General features: G+C 48.1%; 1 protein-coding gene across 2 annotated transcripts in view; it reads right to left on the minus strand.

Moving 5' to 3' along the window:
* Positions 1 to 26928, minus strand: part of MRPL47 (mitochondrial ribosomal protein L47) — a 140136-nt gene that overhangs the window by 54024 nt on the left and 59184 nt on the right. For both annotated transcript variants that reach the window (XM_063916316.1, XM_063916317.1), the window contains exon 3: positions 20172 to 20232. In XM_063916316.1, coding sequence (XP_063772386.1) covers positions 20172 to 20232 — 61 coding nt within the window. The remainder of the gene's footprint in view (positions 1 to 20171; positions 20233 to 26928) is intronic.

A 26928-nucleotide genomic window follows, 5' to 3' on the forward strand; every position in this document is an offset into this window, starting at 1 on the left:
CAGCTTCCTGCAACTTCAGAGTGAACTGCTGGCCCGGGCTCTTAGAGGATCAGTCGTGCTCCGACCGTGACCTATGCCTTGATGACGCGCGGTGTGAAATCATAGGTCACAGACGCTGCCTGCACCTGCCTGCATACACAGCCTGCACCTGCCTGCATGCCCACCTGCCTGCATACACAGCTTTCCTTGCCCAACCACATCCATACCTGCCCGACCACCCGCTGTTCAGTATTCGCAGCACTCCACTATGAACAACTCCCACCACTGAGGGACAGGGAGGAGGACAGCTGACCGGTAGGAGCCAATATTTGTTATGTTGTTTCTCCTGTGGGGAACAATAGGATTTATGGGGGGAATAATGTGAATAATTCATGTGGGGAGCATCGTGATTCATGTGGGGAGCAACGTGATTCATGTGGGGAGCAACATGATTGTTTTTTCAGTGTAGGCCAAAGTATGTGTGTTGTTCTTTTAACTGTGAGGGCCAATGTGTGTGTTTTTTTTATTTTTATGGGGAACGGATGGTGCGCCTTGGCAATTTTAAAGTATTGTTCGGTGTGTCGCAAGTAAAAAAAAGGTTGAAAATCACAGACTTACATGAAGGAGAAAACGAAGAAATGGCATTGAAGTTACAGTGCATCCGGAACGTATTCACAGCGCTTCACTTTTTCCACATTTTGTTATGTTACAGCTTGAGAGGTGCAGCAAACAGGAATGGACGAAACTGCCCAAAAATAGGTGTGCCAAGGTTGTGGCATCATATTCAAAAAGACTTGAGGCAGTAATTGCTGCCAAAGGTGCATCAACAAAGTATTGAGCAAAGGCTGTGAATACTTATGTACATGTGGTTTCTTAGTTTTTTTATTTTTAATAAATTTGCAAAAACTACAAAAAAAATGGTTTGCCCGTTGTCATTGTGGGGTATTGTGTGTAGAATTTTGAGGGGAAAAATTAATTTATTCCATTTTGGAATAAGGCTGTAACATAACAAAATGTGGAAAAAGGGAAGCGCCGTGAATACTTTCCGAATGCACTTTCTATATGCAGCAATTAACAAAACAGCGGCACTTGGAGAACTATTCGAAGAGGTTATATTAAACCTTAAATACCAACGTTTCGGGGAACACACGCCTCTGTCAAGGTGCAAACAACCAATTTGATTTTAAGTTAATATGAAAAAAAATAATACTTTTCATTATTCCCTTACAGCCATCCATTTCCTTCTATGTAAAGCCCTGTCTCTATATGTTCCCTGATGAACACTAGATTATGTAGCCCTCCATCAGTACTCACCCTGTTCAGCTTCTGTTCACTCACTTTATGCTGCTGCTGGTACAGTTCACAGGTGACATGATTCATGAACAGACATGGGGGGTAATTCAGAGTTGATTGCAGCAGCAAATTTGTTAGCAGTTGGGTAAAACCTTGTGCACTGCAGGTGGGGCATATATAACATGTGCATAAAGAGTTAGATTTGGGTGGGTTATATATTGTTTCTGTGCAGAGTAAATACTGCATGCTTTATTTTTACACTGCAATTTAGATTACAGTTTGAACACACCCCACCCAAATGTAACTCTCTCTGCACATGTTATATCTGCCCCTGCAGTGCACATGGTTTTGGCCAACTGCTACTAAATTTGCTGCTGCGATCAACTCTGAATTAGGCCCTTTGTGCTAACAGGGTATAACGCTAAAGGTACTTCTACTGTTTTAAAACTCCAGCAACCAGAGGTTGCACATAGGGAAGAGCCTGGATCTAAGCGCCACAAAACAAACTGTGCCAGTAGCAGCAATAGGGGTGGAATAGGAGATTGGCAAGTTCAGCACAGATGTAGTAAATGCAAATAGATTCTGACCTGGTCAGAGTTTTGATACAGAAGAAGACCTTATGGCTATACAGTTTCATATTGTTCAGCTTACAGAGAACAACCGATACCCCTTTCACATCGCACTAAAAACCGGTATCGACACGGCATATTGCCGTGTCGAAACGGGTCAGTGTGCAATGTGAAAGGTCCTTTTCAGAATTAGCGGGTCGCCTGACCCGGTAATTCAACCCGGTAAAAAAGAAGGGTTATTACCGGGTTGATTACCGAGTCAGGCGCAGTGTGAATGGGAGCCGTTCCGATGCGACACGGCTCCCATTCACAGCATAGGCGGCGCAGGAGATGAGCTCATCTCCCGGCGCCGCTTCCACCCCCGCCCCTGCTGCGCCCTCCGCTGCTATGGCAACCGACCCGGTATATTGCCGGGTCGGAAAGCTAGCAACGGAGCGCAAATGCCGGATCCCACCCAGTAAGTACACGTTTCTCTTACCGGGTAGGATCCGGCATTTGCGATCTGAATGCAGCATAAGAGACTTTCAATTGTTAACCTTTGCAAAACAGCACAGACTGCCCTACACATCATGGAACACAACAGAACACCTTTGGAGTGGGTGTAGTATGGTATGCCAGCGGTAGGGCTCCCAGCGCCCAGCATACCAGCGCCGGAATCCCGACCGCCGGCATTCCGACAGCGTGGAGAGAGCAAATGAGCCCCTTGCGTGCTCGCTGCGCTTACCACGCTGCGGGCACGGTGGCATGCTATTTATTCTCCCTCCAGGGGGGTCGTGGACCCCCAAGAGGGAGATAATATCGGTATGCCGGCTGTCGGGGGTCCGGCGCCGGTATACTGTGCGCTGGGATCCAGACAGCTGGCAAACTGAAGACCACCCCTATGGAGTATTGCCATTTATCTGTGTTTTGACTAGTGATGAGCGGGTTCGGTTTCTCGGAAACCGAACCCCCCCGAACTTCACCCATTTTACACGGGTCCGAGGCAGGTTCGAACCTTCCCGCCTTGTTCGGCTAACCCGAGCGCGCCCGAACGTCATCATCCCGCTGTCGGATTCTCGCGAGATTCGGATTCTATATAAGCAGCTGCGCGTCGCCGCCATTTTCACTCGTGCATTGGAGATGATAGGGAGAGGACGTGGCTGGCGTCCTCTCCGTTTATTGTTGAACTTGATTGCTTTATTGCTTAATTGTGGGGAGGACTGGGGAGCAGCTGTTAGGAGGAGTACAGTGCAGAGTTTTGCTGATCAGTGACCACCAGTTTTATCCGTTCTCTGCCTGAAAAAAACGCTCCATATCTGTGCTCAGTGTGCTGTATAATATATCTGTGCTCACACTGCTTAATTGTGGGGACTGGGGAGCAGCTGTATTATATAGCAGGAGTACAGTGCAGAGTTTTGCTGACAGTGACCACCAGTATACGTTGTCTGCCTGAAAAACACTCCATATCTGTGCTCAGTGTGCTGCTTTATTGTGGGGACTGGGGACCACCAGTATAATTAATATTATATAGGAGGAGTACAGTGCAGAGTTTCGCTGACCAGTGACCACCAGTATACTATATATAGCAGTACGATACGGAAGGCCACTGCTGTGCCTACCTCTGTGTCGTCATTAAGTATACTATCCATCTACATTCTATACCTGTGGTGCATTTTAGTTTTGCAGTTTGCGGACACAGTGACCACCAGTATACTATATACAGCAGTACGATACGGAAGGCCACTGCTGTGCCTACCTCTGTGTCGTCATTAAGTATACTATCCATCTACATTCTATGCCTGTGGTGCATTTTAGTTTTGCAGTTTGCTGACACAGTGACCACCAGTATACTATATATAGCAGTACGGTACGGAAGGCCACTGCTGTGCCTACCTCTGTGTCGTCATTAAGTATACTATTTATCTACATTCTATACCTGTGGTGCATTTTAGTTGTGCGCAGTATATATAGTAGTAGGCCATTGCTATTGTTACTGGCATATAATTCCACACATTAAAAAATGGAGAACAAAAATGTGGAGGGTAAAATAGGGAAAGATCAAGATCCACTTCCACCTCGTGCTGAAGCTGCTGCCACTAGTCATGGCTGAGACGATGAAATGCCATCAACGTCGTCTGCCAAGGCCGATGCCCAATGTCATAGTAGAGAGCATGTAAAATCCAAAAAACAAAAGTTCAGTAAAAATAAGAATTTACTTACCGATAATTCTATTTCTCGTAGTCCGTAGTGGATGCTGGGGACTCCGTCAGGACCATGGGGAATAGCGGCTCCGCAGGAGACAGGGCACAAAAGTAAAAGCTTTAGGATCAGGTGGTGTGCACTGGCTCCTCCCCTATGACCCTCCTCCAAGCCTCAGTTAGGATACTGTGCCCGGACGAGCGTACACAATAAGGAAGGATTTTGAATCCCGGGTAAGACTCATACCAGCCACACCAATCACCCTGTACAACTTGTGATCTGAACCCAGTTAACAGCATGATAACAGAGAAGCCTCTGAAACGATGGCTTCCAACAATAATAACCCGATTTTTGTAACAATAACTATGTACAAGTATTGCAGACAATCCGCACTTGGGATGGGCACCCAGCATCCACTACGGACTACGAGAAATAGAATTATCGGTAAGTAAATTCTTATTTTCTCTGACGTCCTAAGTGGATGCTGGGGACTCCGTCAGGACCATGGGGATTATACCAAAGCTCCCAAACGGGCGGGAGAGTGCGGATGACTCTGCAGCACCGAATGAGAGAACTCCAGGTCCTCCTCAGCCAGGGTATCAAATTTGTAGAATTTTGCAAACGTGTTTGCCCCTGACCAAGTAGCGGCTCGGCAAAGTTGTAAAGCCGAGACCCCTCGGGCAGCCGCCCAAGATGAGCCCACCTTTCTTGTGGAATGGGCATTTACATATTTTGGCTGTGGCAGGCCTGCCACAGAATGTGCAAGCTGAATTGTACTACACATCCAACTAGCAATCGTCTGCTTAGAAGCAAGAGCACCCAGTTTGTTGGGTGCATACAGGATAACAGCAAGTCAGTTTTCCTGACTCCAGCCGTCCTGGAAACCTATATTTTCAGGGCCCTGACAACATCTAGCAACTTGGAGTCCTCCAAGTCCCTAGTAGCCGCAGGTACCACAATAAGCTGGTTCAGTTGAAACGCTGACACCACCTTAGGGAGAAACTGGGGACGAGTCCGCAGCTCTGCCCTGTCCGAATGGACAATCAGATATGGGCTTTTGTGAGACAAAGCCGCCAATTCTGACACTCGCCTGGCCGAGGCCAGGGCCAACAGCATGGTCACTTTCCATGTGAGATATTTCAAATCCACAGATTTGAGCGGTTTAAACCAATGTGATTTGAGGAATCCCAGAACTACGTTGAGATCCCACAGTGCCACTGGAGGCACAAAAGGGGGGTTGTATATGCAGTACTCCCTTGACAAACTTCTGGACTTCAGGAACTGAAGCCAATTCTTTCTGGAAGAAAATCGACAGGGCCGAAATTTGAACCTTAATGGACCCCAATTTGAGGCCCATAGACACTCCTGTTTGTAGGAAATGCAGGAATCGACCAAGTTGAAATTCCTCCGTGGGGGCCTTCTTGGCCTCACACCATGCAACATATTTTCGCCAAATGCGGTGATAATGTTGTGCGGTCACCTCCTTCCTGGCTCTGACCAGGGTAGGGATGACCTCTTCCGGAATGCCTTTTTCCCTTAGGATCCGGCGTTCAACCGCCATGCCGTCAAACGCAGCCGCGGTAAGTCTTGGAACAGACATGATCCTTGCTGAAGCAAGTCCCTTCTTAGTATCTCTTGAAGTTCCGGGTACCAAGTCCTTCTTGGCCAATCCGGAGCCACGAGTATAGTTCTTACTCCTCTCCGTCTTATAATTCTCAGTACCTTGGGTATGAGAGGCAGAGGAGGGAACACATACACCGACTGGTACACCCACGGTGTTACCAGAGCGTCCCAGCTATTGCCTGAGGGTCTCTTGACCTGGCGCAATACCTGTCCAGTTTTTTGTTCAGACGGGACGCCATCATGTCCACCTTTGGTCTTTCCCAACGGTTCACAATCATGTGGAAGACTTCCAGATGAAGTCCCCACTCTCCCGGGTGGAGGTCGTGCCTGCTGAGGAAGTCTGCTTCCCAGTTGTCCACTCCCGGAATGAACACCGCTGACAGTGTTATCACATGATTTTTCGCCCCGCGAAGAATCCTTGCTGCCATTTCCCTCCTGCTTCTTGTGCCGCCCTGTCTGTTTACGTGGGCGACTGCCGTGATGTTGTCCGACTGGATCAGCACCGGTTGACTTTGAAGCAGAGGTCTTCCTAGGCTCAGAGCATTGTAAATTGCCCTTAGCTCCAGTATATTTATGTGGAGAGAAGTCTCCAGACTTGACCACACTCCTTGGAAATTTCTTCCCTGTGTGACTGCTCCCCAGCCTCTCAGGCTGGCATCCGTGGTCACCAGGACCCAGTCCTGAATGCCGAATCTGCTGCCCTCTAGTAGATGAGCACTCTGCAGCCACCACAGAAGAGACACCCTTGTCCTTGGAGACAGGATTATCCGCTGATGCATCTGAAGATGCGATCCGGACCATTCGTCCAGCAGATCCCACTGAAAAATTCTTGCGTGAAATCTGCCGAATGGAATCGCTTCGTAAGAAGCCACCATTTTTCCCAGGACTCTTGTGCATTGATGCACTGACACTTGGCCTGGTTTTAGGAGGTTTCTGACTAGCTTGGATAACTCCCTGGCTTTCTCCTCCGGGAGAAACACCTTTTTCTGGACTGTGTCCAGAATCATCCCTAGGAACAGCAGACGTGTCGTCGGAATCAGCTGCGATTTTGGAATATTTAGAATCCACCCGTGCTGTCGTAGAACTACTTGAGATAGTGCTACTCCGACCTCCAACTGTTCTCTGGACCTTGCCCTTATCAGGAGATCGTCCAAGTAAGGGATAATTAAGACGCCTTTTCTTTGAAGAAGAATCATCATTTCGGCCATTACCTTGGTAAAGACCCGGGGTGCCGTGGACAATCCAAACGGCAGCGTCTGAAACTGATAGTGACAGTTCTGTACCACGAACCTGAGGTACCCTTGGTGAGAAGGGCAAATTTGGACATGGAGGTAAGCATCCTTGATGTCCAGGGACAACATATAGTCCCCTTCTTCCTGGTTCGCTATCACTGCTCTGAGTGACTCCATCTTGATTTGAACCTTTGTATGTAAGTGTTCAAAGATTTCAGATTTAGAATAGGTCTCACCGAGCCGTCTGGCTTCAGTACCACAAATAGTGTGGAATAATACCCCTTTCCTTGTTGTAGGAGGGGTACTTTGATTATCACCTGCTGGGAATACAGCTTGTGAATTGTTTCCAATACTGCCTCCCTGTCGGAGGGAGACGTTGGTAAAGCAGACTTCAGGAACCTGCGAGGGGATGACGTCTCGAATTTCCAATCTGTACCCCTGGGATACTACTTGTAGGATCCAGGGGTCCACTTGCGAGTGAGCCCACTGCGTGCTGAAACTCTTGAGACGACCCCCCACCGCACCTGAGTCCGCTTGTACGGCCCCATCGTCATGCTGAGGACTTGGCAGAAGCGGTGGAGGGCTTCTGTTCCTGGGAAGGGGCTGCCTGCTGCAGTCTTCTTCCCTTTCCTCTACCCCTGGGCAGATATGACTGGCCTTTTGCCCGCTTGCCCTTATGGGGACGAAAGGACTGAGGCTGAAAAGACGGTGTCTTTTTCTGCTGAGATGTGACTTGGGGTAAAAAAGGTGGATTTTCCAGCTGTTGCCGTGGCCACCAGGTCCGATGGACCGACCCCAAATAACTTCTCCCCTTTATACGGCAATACTTCCATGTGCCGTTTGGAATCTGCATCACCTGACCACTGTCGTGTCCATAAACATCTTCTGGCAGACATGGACATCGCACTTACTCTTGATGCCAGAGTGCAAATATCCCTCTGTGCATCTCGCATATATAGAAATGCATCCTTTAAATGCTCTATAGTCAATAAAATACTGTCCCTATCAAGGGTATCAATATTTTCAGTCAGGGAATCCGACCAAGCCACCCCAGCGCTGCACATCCAGGCTGAGGCGATCGCTGGTCGCAGTATAACACCAGTATGTGTGTATATACTTTTTTGGATATTTTCCAGCCTCCTATCAGCTGGCTCCTTGAGGGCGGCCGTATCTGGAGACGGTAACGCCACTTGTTTTGATAAGCGTGTGAGCGCCTTATCCACCCTAGGGGGTGTTTCCCAACGCGCCCTAACTTCTGGCGGGAAAGGGTATAACGCCAATAATTTTCTATCGGGGGAAACCCACGCATCATCACACACTTCATTTAATTTATCTGATTCAGGAAAAACTACAGGTAGTTTTTTCACACCCCACATAATACCCTTTTTTGTGGTACTTGTAGTATCAGAAATATGTAACACCTCCTTCATTGCCCTTAACATGTAACGTGTGGCCCTAATGGAAAATACGTTTGTTTCTTCACCGTCGACACTGGAGTCAGTGTCCGTGTGACGGTGTTTGAGACGCCTGGACAGGTACTAATTGGTTTGCCGGCCGTCTCATGTCGTCAACCGACCTTGCAGCGTGTTGACATTATCACGTAATTCCCTAAATAAGCCATCCATTCCGGTGTCGACTCCCTAGAGAGTGACATCACCATTACAGGCAATTGCTCCGCCTCCTCACCAACATCGTCCTCATACATGTCGACACACACGTACCGACACACAGCACACACACAGGGAATGCTCTGATAGAGGACAGGACCCCACTAGCCCTTTGGGGAGACAGAGGGAGAGTTTGCCAGCACACACCAAAACGCTATAATTTTACAGGGACAACCTTATATAAGTGTTTTCCCTTATAGCATCTTAATATATAATAATATCGCCACATAAAATGCCCCCCCTCTCTGTTTTAACCCTGTTTCTGTAGTGCAGTGCAGGGGAGAGCCTGGGAGCCTTCCTAGCAGCGGAGCTGTGTAGGAAAATGGCGCTGTGTGCTGAGGAGAATAGGCCCCGCCCCCTTTTCGGCGGGCTTCTTCTCCCGTTTTTCTGACAACCTGGCAGGGGTTAAATACATCCATATAGCCCCAGAGGCTATATGTGACGTATTTTTAGCCAGAATAGGTACTTTCATTGCTGCCCAGGGCGCCCCCCCCAGCGCCCTGCACCCTCAGTGACCGTTGGTGTGAAGTGTGCTGAGAGCAATGGCGCACAGCTGCAGTGCTGTGCGCTACCTCATGAAGACTGAGAAGTCTTCAGCCGCCGGTTTCTGGACCTCTTCTCTCTTCGGCATCTGCAAGGGGGTCGGCGGCGCGGCTCCGGTGACCCATCCAGGCTGTACCTGTGATCGTCCCTCTGGAGCTAGTGTCCAGTAGCCTAAGAAGCCAATCCATCCTGCACGCAGGTGAGTTCACTTCTTCTCCCCTAAGTCCCTCGTTGCAGTGAGCCTGTTGCCAGCAGGACTCACTGAAAATAAAAAACCTAACAAAACTTTTACTCTAAGCAGCTCTTTAGGAGAGCCACCTAGATTGCACCCTTCTCGGCCGGGCACAAAAACCTAACTGAGGCTTGGAGGAGGGTCATAGGGGGAGGAGCCAGTGCACACCACCTGATCCTAAAGCTTTTACTTTTGTGCCCTGTCTCCTGCGGAGCCGCTATTCCCCATGGTCCTGACGGAGTCCCCAGCATCCACTTAGGACGTCAGAGAAATGACCCAAAAATCTAAATTGAAAGCGTCGGATGAGAAGCGTAAACTTGCCAATATGCCATTTACGACACGGAGTGGCAAGGGACGGCTGAGGCCCTGGCCTATGTTCATGGCTAGTGGTTCAGATTCACGAGGATGGAAGCACTCATCCTCTCGCTAGAAAAATGAAAAGACTTAAGCTGGCAAAAGCACAGCAAAGAACTGTGCGTTCTTCTAAATCACAAATCCCCAAGGAGAGTCCAATTGTGTCGGTTGCGATGCCTGACCTTCCCAACACTGGACGGGAAGAGCTTGCGCCTTCCACCATTTGCACGCCCCCTGCAAGTGCTGGAAGGAGCACCCGCAGTCCAGTTCCTGATAGTCAAATTGAAGATGTCAGTGTTGAAGTACACCAGGATGAGGATATGGGTGTTGCTGGCGCTGGGGAGGAAATTGACAAGGAGGATTCTGATGGTGAGGTGGTTTGTTTAAGTCAGGCACCCGGGGAGACACCTGTTGTCCATGGGACGAATATGGCCATTGACATGCCTGGTCAAAATACAAAAAAAATCAGCTCTTCGGTGTGGAATTATTTCAACACAAATGCGGACAACAGGTGTCAAGCCGTGTGTTGCCTTTGTCAAGCTGTAATAAGTAGGGGTAAGGACGTTAACCACCTCGGAACATCCTCCCTTATACGTCACCTGCAGCGCATTCATCATAAGTCAGTGACAAGTTCAAAAACTTTGGATGACAGCGGAAGCAGTCCACTGACCACTAAATCCCTTCCTCTTGTAACCAAGCTCCTGCAAACCACACCACCAACTCCCTCAGTGTCAATTTCCTCCTTACCCAGGAAAGCCAATAGTCCTGCAGGCCATGTCACTGTCAAGTCTGACGAGTCCACTCCTGCCTGGGATTCCTCCGATGCATCCTTGAGTGTAACGCCTACTGCTGCTGGCGCTGCTGTTGTTGCTGCTGGGAGTCGATCGTCATCCCAGAGGGGAAGTCAGAAGACCACTTGTACTACTTTCAGTAAGCAATTGACTGTCCAACAGTCCTTTGCGAGAAAGATGAAATATCACAGCAGTCATCCTGCTGCAAAGCAGATAACTCAGGCCTTGGCAGCCTGGGCGGTGAGAAACGTGGTTCCGGTATCCATCGTTAATTCAGAGGCAACTATAGACTTGATTGAGGTACTGTGTCCCCGGTACCAAATACCATCTAGGTTCCATTTCTCTAGGCAGGCGATACCGAAAATGTACACAGACCTCAGAAAAAGAGTCACCAGTGTCCTAAAAAATGCAGTTGTACCCAATGTCCACTTAACCACGGACATGTGGACAAGTGGAGCAGGGCAGACTCAGGACTATATGACTGTGACAGCCCACTGGGTAGATGTATTGCCTCCCGCAGCAAGAACAGCAGCGGCGGCACCAGTAGCAGCATCTCGCAAACGCCAACTCGTTCCTAGGCAGGCTACGCTTTGTATCACCGCTTTCCATAAGAGGCACACAGCTGACAACCTCTTACGGGAACTGAGGAAGATCATCGCAGAATGGCTTACCCCAATTGGACTCTCCTGGGGATTTGTGACATCGAACAATGCCAGCAATATTGTGCGTGCATTACATCTGGGCAAATTCCAGCACGTCCCATGTTTTGCACATACATTGAATTTGGTGGTGCAGAATTATTTAAAAAACGACAGGGGCGTGCAAGAGATGCTGACGGTGGCCCAAAGAATTGCGGGCCACTTTCGGCATTCAGGCACCGAGTACAGAAGACTGGAGCACCACCAAACATTCCTGAACCTGCCCTGCCATCATCTGAAGCAAGAGGTGGTAACGAGGTGGAATTCAACCCTCTATATGCTTCAGAGGATGGAGGAGCAGCAAAATGCCATTCAAGCCTATACATCTGCCCATGATATAGGCAAAGGAGGTGGAATGCACCTGACTCAAGCGCAGTGGAGAATGATTTCAACGTTGTGCAAGGTTCTGCAACCCTTTGAACTTGCCACACGTGAAGTCAGTTCAGACACTGCCAGCCTGAGTCAGGTCATTCCCCTCATCAGGCTTTTGCAGAAGAAGCTGGAGACATTGAAGGAGGAGCTAAAACAGAGCGATTCCGCTAGGCATGTGGGACTTGTGGATGGAGCCCTTAATTCGCTTAACCAGGATTCACGTGTGGTCAATCTGTTGAAATCAGAGCACTACATTATGGCCACCGTGCTCGTTCCTAGATTTAAAACCTACGTTGTATCTCTCTTTCCGGCAGACACAAGTCTGCAGAGGTTCAAAGACCTGCTGGTGAGAAAATTGTCAAGTCAAGCGGAACGTGACCCGTCAACATCTCCTCCTTCACATTCTCCCGCAACTGGGGGTGCGAGGAAAAGGCGAAGAATTCCGAGCCCACCCGCTGGCGGTGATGCAGGGCAGTCTGGAGCGAGTGCTGACATCTGGTCCGGACTGAAGGACCTGCCAACGATTACTGACATGTCGTCTACTGTCACTGCATATGATTCTGTCACCATTGAAAGAATGGTGGAGGATTACATGAGTGACCGCATCCAAGCAGGCACGTCAGACAGTCCGTACGTATACTGGCAGGAAAAAGAGGCAATTTGGAGGCCCTTGCACAAACTGGCTTTATTCTACCTAAATTGCCCTCCCTCCAGTGTGTACTCCGATAGAGTGTTTTTTTTTTTTATCCAATATTTTTTTATTATTTTTCCATGATCTCAGACAAACAAAAAAACCACAGAGAGAAACAAAAAAAAAACCAAAAAAAAAAAAAAAAAACAGACAAACAGAAACAACAGAAAATAACACAACAAATAAACATTTCCAGATTAAGGGAATACGCAGATTCCCACATTATAACTAATATCAAAAATATCATTAGAACTATGCAGGCTTAAGGTTAAAAATCTGCATCTACAAATTCAAAGAAGTGTCACAGGTTGTCATAGATTATTCAAATATCGTGCATAAAATTACTTGTATCGAAGAAACACAGTTATGTAACACACAACATATCAGAACGTGCGGGCAAGGGAGCGGCTGGTCGCAGGTGCCAGGGAACTTCACGGGGAGAGAAGACTCTCCCGGTGCAGAGCTATGTCCGATATATTAACACAGGTCACTTGATAAGTGTCTTATTCGTCTACACATCCAGGTGTCGGATACACAGTGGCCGGTACTCAAACATTCCAATTCAGTGAGTGCGAGGACTCAAGCCATCTACCCCACAGATCTTAATATTTTTTCCCTGCTTTCCTGGCTAAATATACATATTTCTCGTGAGCAGCTGTATCAGTAACAAGTGAAACCCAGGACTGTAATGTGGGAGCATCTTTAGCCAGCCACCGTCTGGCAATACACACCTTAGCCAAGCCACAAAGGTTAATTACGTATCGTCTGGCAGGAGGATCCAGGGCATCCTCCTCCATAGCTGAGAACACACAAGTCACCGGGGAGCATACAAAAGATGGAATTCCGGTCGACACCAGGGCGTTAATAACACCAGACCAAAATATAGCCATCTTGGGACAAAGCCAGAGAGTGTGCCAGAAGTCTGCATCCAAATTACCACATTTAGGACAACTAGTGGAGTGAGTACCCCCCATGCGGCACAATCGCACTGGTGTCATATATACTCTATGTATGATAAACAATTGGATTTGTTGAAATCTAGTGGCGGTGGTGGATAGTCGTGGGGAGCCCAAAGCACCCTCCCATATCTCATCAGAAACAGGGCCCAGATCAGATTCCCACTTAGTCCTGAGAAGGAATAGTGGGTCAGAGTAATGAGGCCGAAGCACAGTAGTATAGATATTGGATACCAAACGTCTATTCCCCAGGCTTTGTAAAAGGGACTTGACTGGAGAATCAACAAGGACTGGAGGGGTATCAGGAAACTGGGCATTAATCGCGTGTCTCAATTGCAAGTAGCGGTAGAAATGAGAATAGGGTATGTTGTAGTCCTGCTGGAGCTGCAGGAAGGATTTCAGTACGTTGCCATTATATAAGTGTCCCAGGGACGTCACACCCCATCTCCCCCACACCGCCCAAGGTTGCAGCGAGGCCAATTCTGGGAAATCAAAGACATTGTCCAAAGGAGTATCTGGGTCTATACCTTGGCCTAATAAAAGAACATGTACCTGTTTCCATACAAGAATGGCCTGCTTGATTATAGGGATCTTGGACAATTTAGGGTTCTTACAGAGAAGCATCTGTAAGGGAGTGCCGTCCGGATATTCCTGTAAAAGCATTTGCGAGTGTATAGTAAGGGTATCAGTATCAGTCACCCATTCCCACACATGTGCCAACTGTGCAGCGTAGTAATAGAATTTAAAGTTAGGGAGAGCCAAACCGCCCAGCAATCTTGGTCTGGACAAGATGTCAAGCCTCAACCGTGCTCTCCTACTGGCCCAGATCAAGGAAGATAGCAGGCTGTCAATCTGTTTGAACACCTTCAGGCAAATATAGACAGGGGACTGCTGGAGGACGTACAGAAGCTTAGGCAAATACACCATTTTCACCAAGTTGACCCTACCAGTAACCGTCAGAGGCAAAGACCCCCAAACCTTAACCTTTGAACGAAGATACACAATCTGCGGCTTAATGTTGAGAGAAACGTAAGTACACGGATCATTTGACACCCATATGCCGAGGTATTTGAAAGAATCTACCCATTTAAGCGATGTATGGATTAGTGGGGCTATCGGGATTGGGCCACTAAGTGGGGTCATTGTAGATTTATCCCAGTTAATTTTAAGCCCAGAAAAGTATCCATAAGTAGTTATCAAATCAAGGAGTTTAGGCATAGATGAAACATAATTATCAACAAACAATAGGAGATCATCAGCATATAGTGCTATTCTGTCCTCTCTGGCGCCCACCCTAATGCCCACTATATCCTGAGAAGCCCTAATTAAACATGCTAAAGGCTCGATAGCAATGGCGAACAGAGCTGGGGACAAAGGGCATCCCCGTCTCGTTCCCCTGGACAGGGGGAAGGAGCGGGACACATACCCGTTCACGGAAACTCTGGCCATGGGTAGGGAATACAGCAATCTAACATAGTTGATAAAGTTGGGGCCCAGACCAAATCTATCCATAGCCTCCCACAGAAAGGCCCACTCCACCGAGTCAAAGGCCTTCGCGGCATCCAAAGAGGCCACTACGAGAAACCTGGAAATGAGTAAACAGACGACGCAGGTTAACAGCCGTGGACTTACCAGGAATAAAGCCAGTTTGGTCAGGGTGAATAATTTGAGTTATAACCTGATTAAGCCTGGAGGCCAAAACTTTGGCCAGGACTTTAATATCCGTGGGCAGTAGGGAGATAGGGCGGTAGGATTCAACCCTCCCGGGGTCCTTATCCGGTTTAGGAATCACTATAATTAGTGCCTCCGCCATAGATGGGGGAAGCACGTTTTGGGCAAAGATTGTATTAAATAAGTTAAGTAATTGAGGGGCAAAAAATTTAGAGTGTTTCTTATACAGTTCTGATGGAATGCCATCAAGGCCTGAGGCCTTACCATCAGGGGAAGCAGAGATCGCCGTTTCGATCTCCTCCAGTGATAAAGGGGCATCAAGAAGCGCTCTGGCTTCACTAGAAATACGGGGCAGTTGGATGTTATTTAAATAATCACACAGTTCCGTCGGGGAACAGGTCAACTTGGAGCTATATAGTGCCTGATAGTATGAAACAAATTCCTCAACAATCTGGGGAGTACGGTCCAGCACCGTCCCGGCCGAGTTCAATACTTCCACTACTGTACGAGAGGATCGATCCCCCCTTGCAAGATTAGCCAAATAGGAGCTCGGTCTGTCCCCAGTAGCATAATGGACATGCGAGGAGAAGAGAAGTCTGTGCTGGGTTTTCCCCCACAGATAATACTTCCATTCCCCCCGAGCATGGAGCCATTCCAGCCTAGAAGTATCCAAACCATCCCGTAAATATGCCAACTCTGAAGCATCGACCCGAGCCTCCAACTCAGCCTCATGTTTTCTAAAGGAGGATTTAAGACTTCCCACCCTCTTGATCAAAGTACCTCTCAGAAATGCCTTAAAGGTGTCCCAGAGCAGAGACACATTAGTAGTGTCGTCATGCAAAGCAAAAAATTCTAGCCAGCTAGCCTCCAATTCTGACCCCTCACCCATATGCGTCAGCCAGAAAGATTTAAACCGCCACACTGCTTGTCCCCGCTGACAAGCTAAGTCGATATGTAGCGATATAGGAGAGTGATCCGAAATACCCCTAGTCTCGTATTTAACATTATGAACCTTAGGCAAAAGCTCCCGGGAAAGGAGCGCCAAGTCTATCCTAGAGAAGGAAGAGTGAGAGTGTGAAAAACACGAATATTGCCTCAAATCGGGGTACCGCAATCTCCAAGGAACGACCAAACCCAGCTCAGAGACAGTGTCTGCAAACTGAGACCTCTTCGGCTGTGGGTTGGAGGATGCTGCAGAAAGCCTATCCATCTCGTGGTTCAACACATTGTTAAAGTCTCCCATACAGATAACAGCCACCCCAGGAGATGTAGCCATAAAAGCAGATGCCTTTTTAAGCACATCATGTGAGTATGGGGGGGGGGCACATATATAGCCAGCAACAACAGGGGAACAGAATTAATTTTACCTTTTAGAAACACATATCTTCCCCATTGATCTGTTTGCACACTATCAAGCGAGAAGGGAACAGATTTTTTAATTAGGATTGACACTCCCCTAGAAGCTGCAGTATGCGTGGAATGGAAAGCCCAGCCCACCCACGGCCTTTTAAGGGATAAAATTTTAGTGCCCACTAAGTGAGTTTCCATCAAGCAGGTTATATCTGCTGCATAATGCTTGATCTGTCGAAGTACCAGGGAACGCTTGATTTTATCATTGATCTCCCGCACGTTCCACGACAGAAATCTAACCAAAGCCATAGCAAAGCATCACTTTAATAAAGCAAACTACCCGCGACCAGCCGACTCCAACACACATAAGGGAAACGAAGCCCGTTAGTAGCTGTGACACATGCATATCAGAAACAAACACAATACATGTTAGGAAATGGAAATAAAACAATATCATTTTCCTAAAATAACCCCCACCCCGTACACCACTTAAAACTTGCAGCATACCTGGTTCCCTAACAAACAAAACTCTCTAAACACTAACAATAGCAACTTAGGCGGAAAACATCTATGCATATCCCACCGGTAAAAAACAAAACAAAACCCCAACACAAAAACAAAACCCCAGAATCCACTATCCCGAAAACCAAGAGAGGGCCAAGAATTTAATGACCTTAAGGCAAGAGAAGCCCCCAGCTAAATTCAACCCCCCCCCCCCCCCCAGGCCCCCACAACAACCCCAGCTATATAGAATATCTGAGACTATACAGCAAAACAAACACCCATAACATAGAACATAACAAAAGTACAGAGAGAGCAATAAGCACTCTCCCCGTCTACACATGGCCGTATGACCCCGGCGATGTCACGCGCCAAGCAGAGAGCCTGTATAGACCCAGCACAGCAACCCAGCTCAGAACATCAACAGGAAAATCCCCCCCCTCCCCCGAGACCATCTTCATGTATGGCACAACATGCAAGCAAGGGGCAATATACTTGCTAATTAAGGAACTGAGTGCAGGAGATCAGTCAGCGGCCAGCGCCCGCCGAGCCGGAGTGCGTCTGTCCAACCACACCGATGCTTCGCGGGGGGTCATGAAGAATTTAGTTTCTCCGTCTGAAACCACCCGCAGTTTAGACGGAAAGAGCATGGCATAGGGGATGTTCAGTTCACGCAGCCTGCGTTTCACAGGGACAAATTGAGCTCTATCTTTTTGAACATCAATGGCAAAATCAGGGAAGACTGAGACCGGAGATCCGTTCCACTTGAGAGGACCCTTAGTACGGGCCAATTTCAGAATCACATCCCTATCACGGTAATGAAGGAGCTTGGCTATTAGTGTACGAGGAGGCGCCCCCGGAGGCAATGGACGCATTGGGACTCTGTGAGCGCGCTCCACTGCAAAGTGTGATGTAAACTCCTCTGCTCCAAACGCATCCCGCAACCAGCGTTCAAGAAATTTTTCGGGGGAGGCGCCCTCCTCCTTCTCAGGCAAGCCGACGAAGCGGACATTGTTCCGCCGCAGTCTCCCCTCCATATCGGTCATCTTCTTGTGTACCTCCGACATTTGGGACTCCAGGGCAGCGGTACGTCTATCAAGTGGTGGTACCGTGTCTTCCAGCGTGGAGATGCGTGTTTCAACCTCACCGACCCTCTCCCGCACCCGTTGTAGGTCTTGGTGGATGATGGATAGGTCCGCCTGGACCTGGCCGATCTTGTCTGCCAGACGGGTTTCGCTGGCAGCAACCGCCTCCAGTACTTTCTGTAGGGCCGAATCCGTGGCCTCCACAGAGGAGGAGCTATTGGAAGGCGACGGTGGTGACGGAGACGAGGCCGACTGCGCTCCCTCCCCACGTTGAGGCCGCGCTGGAGGGTTTCTGGCGTATTTCTCCAGTTTTGCTGCAGCCGCAGCATTCTGGTGTTGCTTAACCATGGTAGCCTGCCGACGGTGGGAATCAGGGGAATGCAGTATATCAATATTGTCCAGTCTCCGCCTGCAATGCAATATAGTATATCAAAACTGTCCAGTCGCTGCTCGCGGATAAATGTAGTATATCAAAACTGACCAGTAGGCGCTCACGTGGACCTTTAGTATATCAGAAACATCCAGCCGCCGTCTGCCCTGAAGCGTGCAGGAGAATCCTCAGCACAGGGGACGCACACAGCATGCAACCCGGCCAAACGTGCCCCTCAGCAACTTGTCCAGCTGAGCCCCAGGGGATCCTAGAGTGCGGGGCACTGGGCAGAACCACAAGCAGGCCCTCCAGGGGTTAATATAGCGCAGAGCACAGCAGGGCAACACCTTTGACTGGAGAAAATGGAGAGGGGGCACAGAGAAGTACACAGCCCCTCCAAGCCCCGCTCCTCAGCCGCACTGTCCAGAGGCTCAACGAGGGAGATCAGAGGCTAGAGCCGCAGGAGAGAGAGAGGAGAGCGGCAGCGGGTCACGTGTCAGGGTCGCAGCGGGAGATCCCGCTGACACGCACCCGGACACAAGTAGGGGGAGAGGAGCGCTCACCGGAGCTCTCCCCGGCCGCAGTCACTCACAGGAGAGGCAGCAGCGGCGGGTGCAGGTAATGTACAGGGCGGCAGCCGGGCGCAATAACTCAGTGCGGGGAGACAGGATGGCGGCGTCCCAAGTGAGTGATCCGTCCCGGGAGCCCAGCACACAAATGTCGTCCGTCTGCAGCAGGAGTGTGCACAAGGGTTCCACTCACCCTCGCACAGGTTTTGGGGCAGTTTTCAGGCCCAGGGGGGGAGACAGGATGAGGCAACAGGATTATTTAGCTGGAGAGTCACACAGCCTGTGTGCTACTCCATGTCCGCCGAAGCCACGCCCTCACTCCGAAAGAGTGTTTAGTGCAGCCGCTCACCTTGTCAGCAATCGGCGTACGAGATTACTTCCAGAAAATGTGGAGATGATGTTCATCAAAATGAATTATAATCAATTCCTGCGTGAAGACATTCACCAGCAGCAATTGCCTCCAGAAAGTACACAGGGACCTGAGATGGTGGATTCCAGTGGGGACAAATTAATAATCTGTGAGGAGGGGGATGTACACAGTGAAAGGGGTGAGGAATCGGAGGATGATGATGAGGTGGACATCTTGCCTCTGTAGAGCCAGTTTGTGCAAGGAGAGATTGATTGCTTCTTTTTTGGTGGGGGCCCAAACCAACCAGTCATTTCAGTCACAGTCGTGTGGCAGACCCTGTCACTGAAATGATGGGTTCGTTAAAGTGTGCATGTCCTGTTTATACAACATAAGGGTGGGTGGGAGGGCCCAAGGACAATTCCATCTTGCACCTCTTTTTTCTTTCATTTTTCTTTGCATCATGTGCTGTTTGAGGACAATTTTTTTGCAGTGCCATCCTGCCTGACACTGCAGTACCACTCCTAGATGGGCCAGGTGTTTGTGTCGGCCACTTGTGTCGCTTAGCTTAGCCATCCAGCGACCTCGGTGCAAATTGTAGAACTAAAAATAATATTGTGAGGTGTTCAGAATAGACTGGAAATGAGTGGAAATTATGGTAATTGAGGTTAATAATACTATGGGATCAAAATGACCCCCAAATTCTATGATTTAAGCTGTTTTTTAGGGTTTTTTGAAAAAAACACCCGAATCCAAAACACACCCGAATCCGACAAAAAATTTTCGGTGAGGTTTTGCAAAAATGCGTCCGAATCCAAAACACGGCCGCGGAACCGAATCCAAAACCAAAACACAAAACCCGAAAAATGTCCGGTGCACATCACTAGTTTTGACTAAACTACCATTAGACTTGGTAAAAAAGTAGAATACAAAGTCAGTAATAATAATATAGTATTTTGTTTTTCAAACAATGTTCGCTTAAAATGGAATTTAATTGCTGAAGAGCCTTAACGGATGCCAATTGTTTCCCATTAGTGGCCAAACTCTCATTGGTTGAATATCCTGTATTTAACTGGAACTGGCACAGTAAGCACTACTAACCAAAGCTTATGTAAATCTTCACTACTTTTTCCTCTCAGCAGTCCAAGGCTCCATGAGTCACCTGTTAACACACAAAGAGCTAGTTAGTGATAATACATTACTTAAAAAAAAATAAAAAAAAATATTAATTAAGAGTTTACAGTAAATATGCTTTTCTATAGAGTTGATGCATAACTTGTGCATGAAATGACATAGTACACAAATATACGAGGATTGGCACCAAACGATCAAAAGCTTTCTGGCCTCCCAGGATGCAACGGGCCCATCCATATATCCCACCCACTGGCTCAGGCAAATCAGTTGTATTCCAAAGCACAAGGCAGGAGCTTCATGTAGAGCTCTAATCAGGCGAGAAGAACACACATTCACACCCTTCCATACAAGAAGCAAGCGGTTAGTGAGTAGAAAAATCCTCAAATCAGGTGCGTCAGGGTGGGATCCCTTTGGAAACCTGTGGACTTAGGAGAAATACCGTTATCAAGGGTAAGTTCTTACCATAATGTATATTTCTCCGGCAGGGTCCACAGGTTATCCACAGGATAACAATGGGATTTCCCAAAGCAGTTTAGTGGTGGGGACGCTCCTGACTGGACAGGAGAAATTATGCCTGAATTCAGTGTCATGAGGTGCAAAAGTATCCAAGGAATAATGGCTAATGAATGTGTTAATGGAAGACCATGTGGCTGCCTTACATATCTGTTCTGCTGAAGCACCATGTTGTGCTGCCCATAAAGGACCTACCTTACGAGTAGAGTGAGCAGAGACATTAGCCGGAAAAGGGAGATCAGCTTGAGAATATGCTTCTGAAATAGTCATTCGAAGTCATCTTGCCAGCGTCTGTTTAGTAGCAGGCCATCTCCTCTCTTGTGAAATCCGTAGAGAATGAAGAGAGAATCTGTCTTTCTGATGGCACTGGTACAATCCACGTAGATTCTTAATGCCCGGACTACGTCCAGCGACGCATCTCCCGCAGAAAGTCCGGATACCTGAAAAGCCGGGACTACAATTTCTTCATTAAGGTGGAATTTAGACACCACCTTCGGAAGATACTCAGACCTAGTTCTGAGAACTGCTTTATCTGGATAAAAAAAATCAGAAATGGGGAACGACATGACAGCGCTCCTAAATCTGACACTCTTCTAGCTGATGCCATAGTCAGTAGAAAGAGTATTTTTGCTATTAACCATTTAAGATCTACTTTGTTAAGTGGTTCAAATGGGGCAACTTGAAGGGCTTTCAGGACTAAACATAAGTCCCACGGTACTGTAGGCGGAACAAAAGGAAATTGAATGTGCAGCATTCCCTGGGAAAAAGTACGCACATCCTGTAAATTGGCAATTTTCTCTTGGAACCATACAGTAAATGCCGATACCTGCACTCTCAAGGAAGCCACCTTCAAACCTTTATCCATTCCTGCCTGAAGGAATGCTAGGACCCTTGAAACTCTAAAAGATTTTGGGTCCATACCTCCTTCACTGCACCAATGAATATAGGTCTGCCATATTCGGTGATCAATACGAGCTGAGGAGGGTTTCTTGCATTAATTGAATTACCTGTTTAGAGCATCCTCTTGACTTTAGGATAGAGGTTCTAAGAGCCATGCCGTCAAAGACAGTCGATCCAGATGTCTGTGATAACAGGGGCCCTGCATCAGTAGATCTGGACGATGAGGGAGCAGAAGTGGAGCATCCATCGACATTCTCTGCAGATCTGTGTAACAATGCCTTCTGGGCCAAGCCGGAGCTATTAGAATCACGGCACCCTTTGTTTGCTTTATTTTCCTTACCACCCTGGGTAACAGGGTGAGGAAACAGATAAGCCAGATGAAAGTCCCATCTCACCGACAAGGCTTCCACAAAGATCGCACCGGGATCCTTTGTTCTTGACCCGTATGCGGGCACTTTGTTGTTCAGACGGGATGCCATGAGATCTATCTCTGGCAACCCCTACTTATCTACTAGAGTCTGAAAGACTTCCGGGTGTAGAGCCCATTCGCTTGCTTGAATGGTGTGTCGACTGAGAAAGTCCGCTTCCCAGTTTAGGACTCCCGACACGAACACTGCGGACAAGGCTAGAAGGTGGAGTTCTGCCCACTTTAGTATGTGACTTACCGCCTTCATTGCTTTTTGGCTGCGAGTTCCTCCCTGATGGTTGAGGTACGCTACTGCCATCGCATTGTCCGTGCGGATCTGGACTGGTTTTCCCCGAAGAACGTCCTTTGCCTGAATCAGTGCCATGTAGATGGCCCAAAGTTCTAACAGATTTATTGGCAGGCAACTTTCTTCTGTGGTCCATTGTCCCTGGAACCATAATTTTCCGGACACTGCTCCCCAGCCCTGAAGACTGGCATCTGTTGTCAGGATCTCCCAATCTGATATACAAAAGGGTTTCCCTTTGTCTAGATGGGATGTCTGTAGCCAACAGGCTAGTGACTTTCTTACCTTTACTGGAAGTACCATAGTCTGTTTCTTTATTGTCTGATGTACTCCATTCCATATGGCCAGAATCAGACGCTGCAGAGGCCTCGAGTGGAATTGTGCATACTCCACCATGTCGAATGTTGACACCATCAACCCCATCACTCGCATTGCTGCGTGAATGGATACTGTTTGACTGTGTAACAAGTCCTGAATCTTTGACTGTACCTTGGATATCTTGTTCCGAGGTAAAAATACTACTTTCTGTAGACCTGAATCCAGTACAGCCCCCAAGTGAGTCTTCCATTGTGATGGCACCAGATATTATTTTGCCCAATTTATGAGCCACCCGTGCCTCTGCAGACATGTTATTGTCTGTTGGAGATGGCACAGGAGCAATTCCTGTGATTGTGCCAGGATTAAAAGGTCATCGAGGTATGGAAAAATTCTTATCCCCTGCTTGCGGAGATAAGCTGCCATAACCACCATAATTTTCTAAATACTCTGGGGGCTGTGGCTAACCAAAAGGGTAGGGCCTGGAACTGAAAATGCTGCTGGAGGATGGCGAACCTGAGATAACACTGATGGGACCGTGCTATAGGAACATGTAGGTAAGTATCCTGAATATCCAGGGATACCATATAATCCCCTGGCTCCATGACCAAAACTATGGAGCGTAACGTCTCCATGTGGAACCTCGGTACCAAAATATATTTGTTTAGCATTTAGAGATTGAGAATGGGCTGAAATTACCCATTTGGCTTCTGAACCAAAACAGGTTGGAGTAAAAACCCTGTCCCTGTTGTGTAGGGGGTACTGGAATGACTACTCCTGACTGAAGCAATTTCTGAACTGCTTCTTGAAAAGCCCTAGCCTTCGTCTCTACCAGAGACGGGCTGGTGCAGAAGAACCTTTGAGGAGGTTGCTTCTTGAAGGGAAAAACATAACCTACAGATACCGCTTCTTGCACCCAAGCATCTGTTATAGAATGCCGCCAGATCTGTGCAAACTGAAGAAGTCGGCCCCCTACCCTGGGGTCCCCCAGGAGGAGGCCCGCACCATCAGGCTGATGGCTTATCTTCTGGTTTGGAAGCTGGTCCTCTGGTAGCCCAATGCTTTTTTGACTTACCAAACTTATTGTATTGGGACTGCTTACGATAACTTTTTCCCTTTGCTTTTCCTTGAGACCGAAAGGGACGGAAAACCGGACCCCCTAGGTTTGGGGTTATATGTGGAAGTAAACTTGACCTTCTTGGAGTCTTCTTCTGACTCCAGAATATCTGTCAATTCTTTACCAAACAGAATATTTCCAGAAAAAGGCAAAGATTCCAAAACCTTCTTCGATTCTGAATTAGCTTTCCACGTACGTAACCAAACTGCTCTGTGAGCAGCTATTGTTGAGGCTGATGCCCTAGAAGCGATAGTACCCATATCTAATGCAGCTTCTTCTAAGAATAAATTTAATTTGAGCTATATAGGATTTTTGTTCTCTAGAAGCTGATGAAAAAAATCACTTTCCAAAGCATCAGCCCAGGCAGCCACTGCCTTTGCCATCCAAGCTGAAGCCATGGCTGGCCTTATGACTGCTCCAGACAGGGAAAATATGTTTTTTAGAAAACCATCCACTCTCCTATCGGTGACATCATTTAATGATGTTGACGGCAAAGGCAATATAGATTTTTGCACTAATCGAATCACATGCGTATATACTTTAGGAGCCACCTCCCTTTTTAAACAGTCCCCGGTTGGAAAAGGATAATTGGAATCCCATTTTTTGGGAATTCTATACTTTTTATTAGGTGTTGCCCAAGCCCTTCCATGATTTCCATCAGCTGGTCTGACCCTGGAAACTTAACTGTTTTTGGATGTTTAAACACAGGTGCCTTGGTTTTTAACACAGGCTCTGCCGAATCTTCTAAGGATAGAATGGCCTTCATTGCTCTAATTAATTCAGCTATATCCACTCAGCTGAGACCTTCCTCTTCGTATGTCGATGTAGAGTAAACTGAGCTTTCATCTTCCGATGAATCGTCATGTGTAGCCTGTGAAGGTGAAGATTTACTTACCATCGGTTTATCAGCTTATTTCATTTTAGAAGCTGCTGGGGGAAACGATATACCGTAGGTAGGGAGCTGCATGTATGGGTACCCCATTCCTGGTACAGAAGCTGTATGTCACATCTGAGGATTCTTGTGGAGCCGGATTTAGGGAAGATGATTCTGGTGCACTTGGATCTCTGAATAACAAACGACCGGGACGGATGAAGGTCTTGCGCATTTATTACTTGGCGTAGTTTAACAGGGTTCGCCAAAGACAGTTGAATAGAGATACGACTGTAGGTTAGAGGGTGGTTGAGGACACCGGAACCGTGACCCAGTACTTTAAAAGAGGAATTCCGAAGGCTGGTTACTGCGGCATCCGGAACAGGTAGCTAGGTAGGACACGGGAACAGAGTCGGCAGTCTGCGTAAGGCTACATCAGGAGGCTTGGGTACTTTGCGGTAACAAGAACCTGACACTGGAGACGCTGCAGGAGCACAGAGAACTAGCTTCATAGATACTGTGAAAGACGTTGCACTGGCAAATTCCCTCCTCCAGGCCTTCCTGTCCTATAGCAGATGCTCGGAGCTAATTGGCCACAGGAAAGTGATAAATTGGTGAAGAGTGGGCAAGACAGGCTTTTTGCCCCACATCCAAGATGGCTGCCGGGAACACAGTCCAGCCTGTTCACAGAAGCCCTGGCTCCACAGCAGCACCGCTAACTTCTGCCGGAGGGACATGCTGCCAGTCTGCAGAGCCGCCAACCAGTGCCCCTGCCTGTCCTCTCAGCGCACCCTGCCCGGCGCCAGCAGCCCGCACCACCACCAGCTGGACCTCTCCAAAGGGACCGGACAGGTAAGAGCCGGCTCCCCTGCACAGTCTCCCGCTGGACCGTGACACTGTAGGAATTATCTGTTCAGCTATACTGGACAAAGTCTGTGCAAACATAGCCCAAGGTGGATCCCTCTGTACCTGACGTTGTACAGGGATCTGCCTTGTATTCTGCTGAAAAGCAAAACAATTTGCACATAAACCATCCTGAACCAGATCCTGAGAGGACAATACAGTTTTGCAAGACAAACAAGATATGAATGTTGGTATTACTGTAAGTGTAGCTTTGTCACCTTTGCCGCTCGTAGACATGATAAATAATGAGCACTTTCACAGTGTACTACACAATTTGTGACTGTAATCACTTTAACCTTCTAAAGTGATACCAATCTGTCCCTACCCATGCACCAGCATTGAGGATCAGAAGAAACAACTGACAGACATATATTAAAGTCAGCAATCACACTAGCAGTCAGTTACATGTTATATACAGTATTAGTCATATGAGCATATCATCAACCACAAACACTTTTTTAAGTATGTAGGGGAACATTTACTGAATCATGTATAAAGTACATTAAATGTACACAGACTAATATGCCATAGGCACTTATCTTAACTATTCATACTGAAAAAATAGATAGAAATTTAGTGCTGTATAACCCGATAGAGAGAGACTCACCTCGCTTCCAAGATCGATCAATACGTTAGCGAACGCTGAGTGGATCCAGACGCTACTAGTGTACACTGCCGCTCCAGGAACCTATAGTGAACACAGATGCTCAGTGAACACAGAAGCACCGGTCACACAGCCTCCTATGCTGCGACCGGGTCTCCTCACGATAACGTTCGGTGAACACAGACGCATCGGTCACACAGCCGCCTATGCTGCGACCGGATCTTCTTGTGGTAGCACTCAGTGAACACCGACGCAGTGTCCTATGCTGCGACCGAGTCGGAAGCGAGGAATCAGTTCATGTCAAGAGACTTGGCGGAAACGGGTCATGAACCGGGGGAAGGGGCGACCAGGAGAGCGTCTGACTCTTCCTGCTGACATCAACCCTAGAGATTGCGGCCTACATGCTATTCCTGGTGCCTAAGATCCCTAAGGCCTAGCACTGGTGGATCCACGGTGGCAGCCGCGTCAGCTACTGTTTGGTAGTCTCCTCCCAATACAGTGCGGCTGTGTCCGTATTCCATCTACTAAGCGGAACCGATGCCTTACCTTCTCTTCGTGCTCCGGCCCCAGCCTGGTAACGTACACTGGACCTGCTAGTATATCCGACACAGACACCTGCCGAAACAGCACTGTACTCGTGGGTAAGCGTTGTCGCGACCCGGCGAAGAGTTGTTGGAGCGACTCTTTCTTAAGCGTATAAGACGCTCTGGGACCTGCTTATCTTCTCCCTGCTGCAGACGGACGACTTTGTGTGCGGGGCTCCCAGGCCGGACTACTCACGTGGGACACCG

Source organism: Pseudophryne corroboree, chromosome 4 (genome assembly GCF_028390025.1).
Source record: "Pseudophryne corroboree isolate aPseCor3 chromosome 4, aPseCor3.hap2, whole genome shotgun sequence".
NCBI lineage: Eukaryota > Metazoa > Chordata > Amphibia > Anura > Myobatrachidae > Pseudophryne > Pseudophryne corroboree.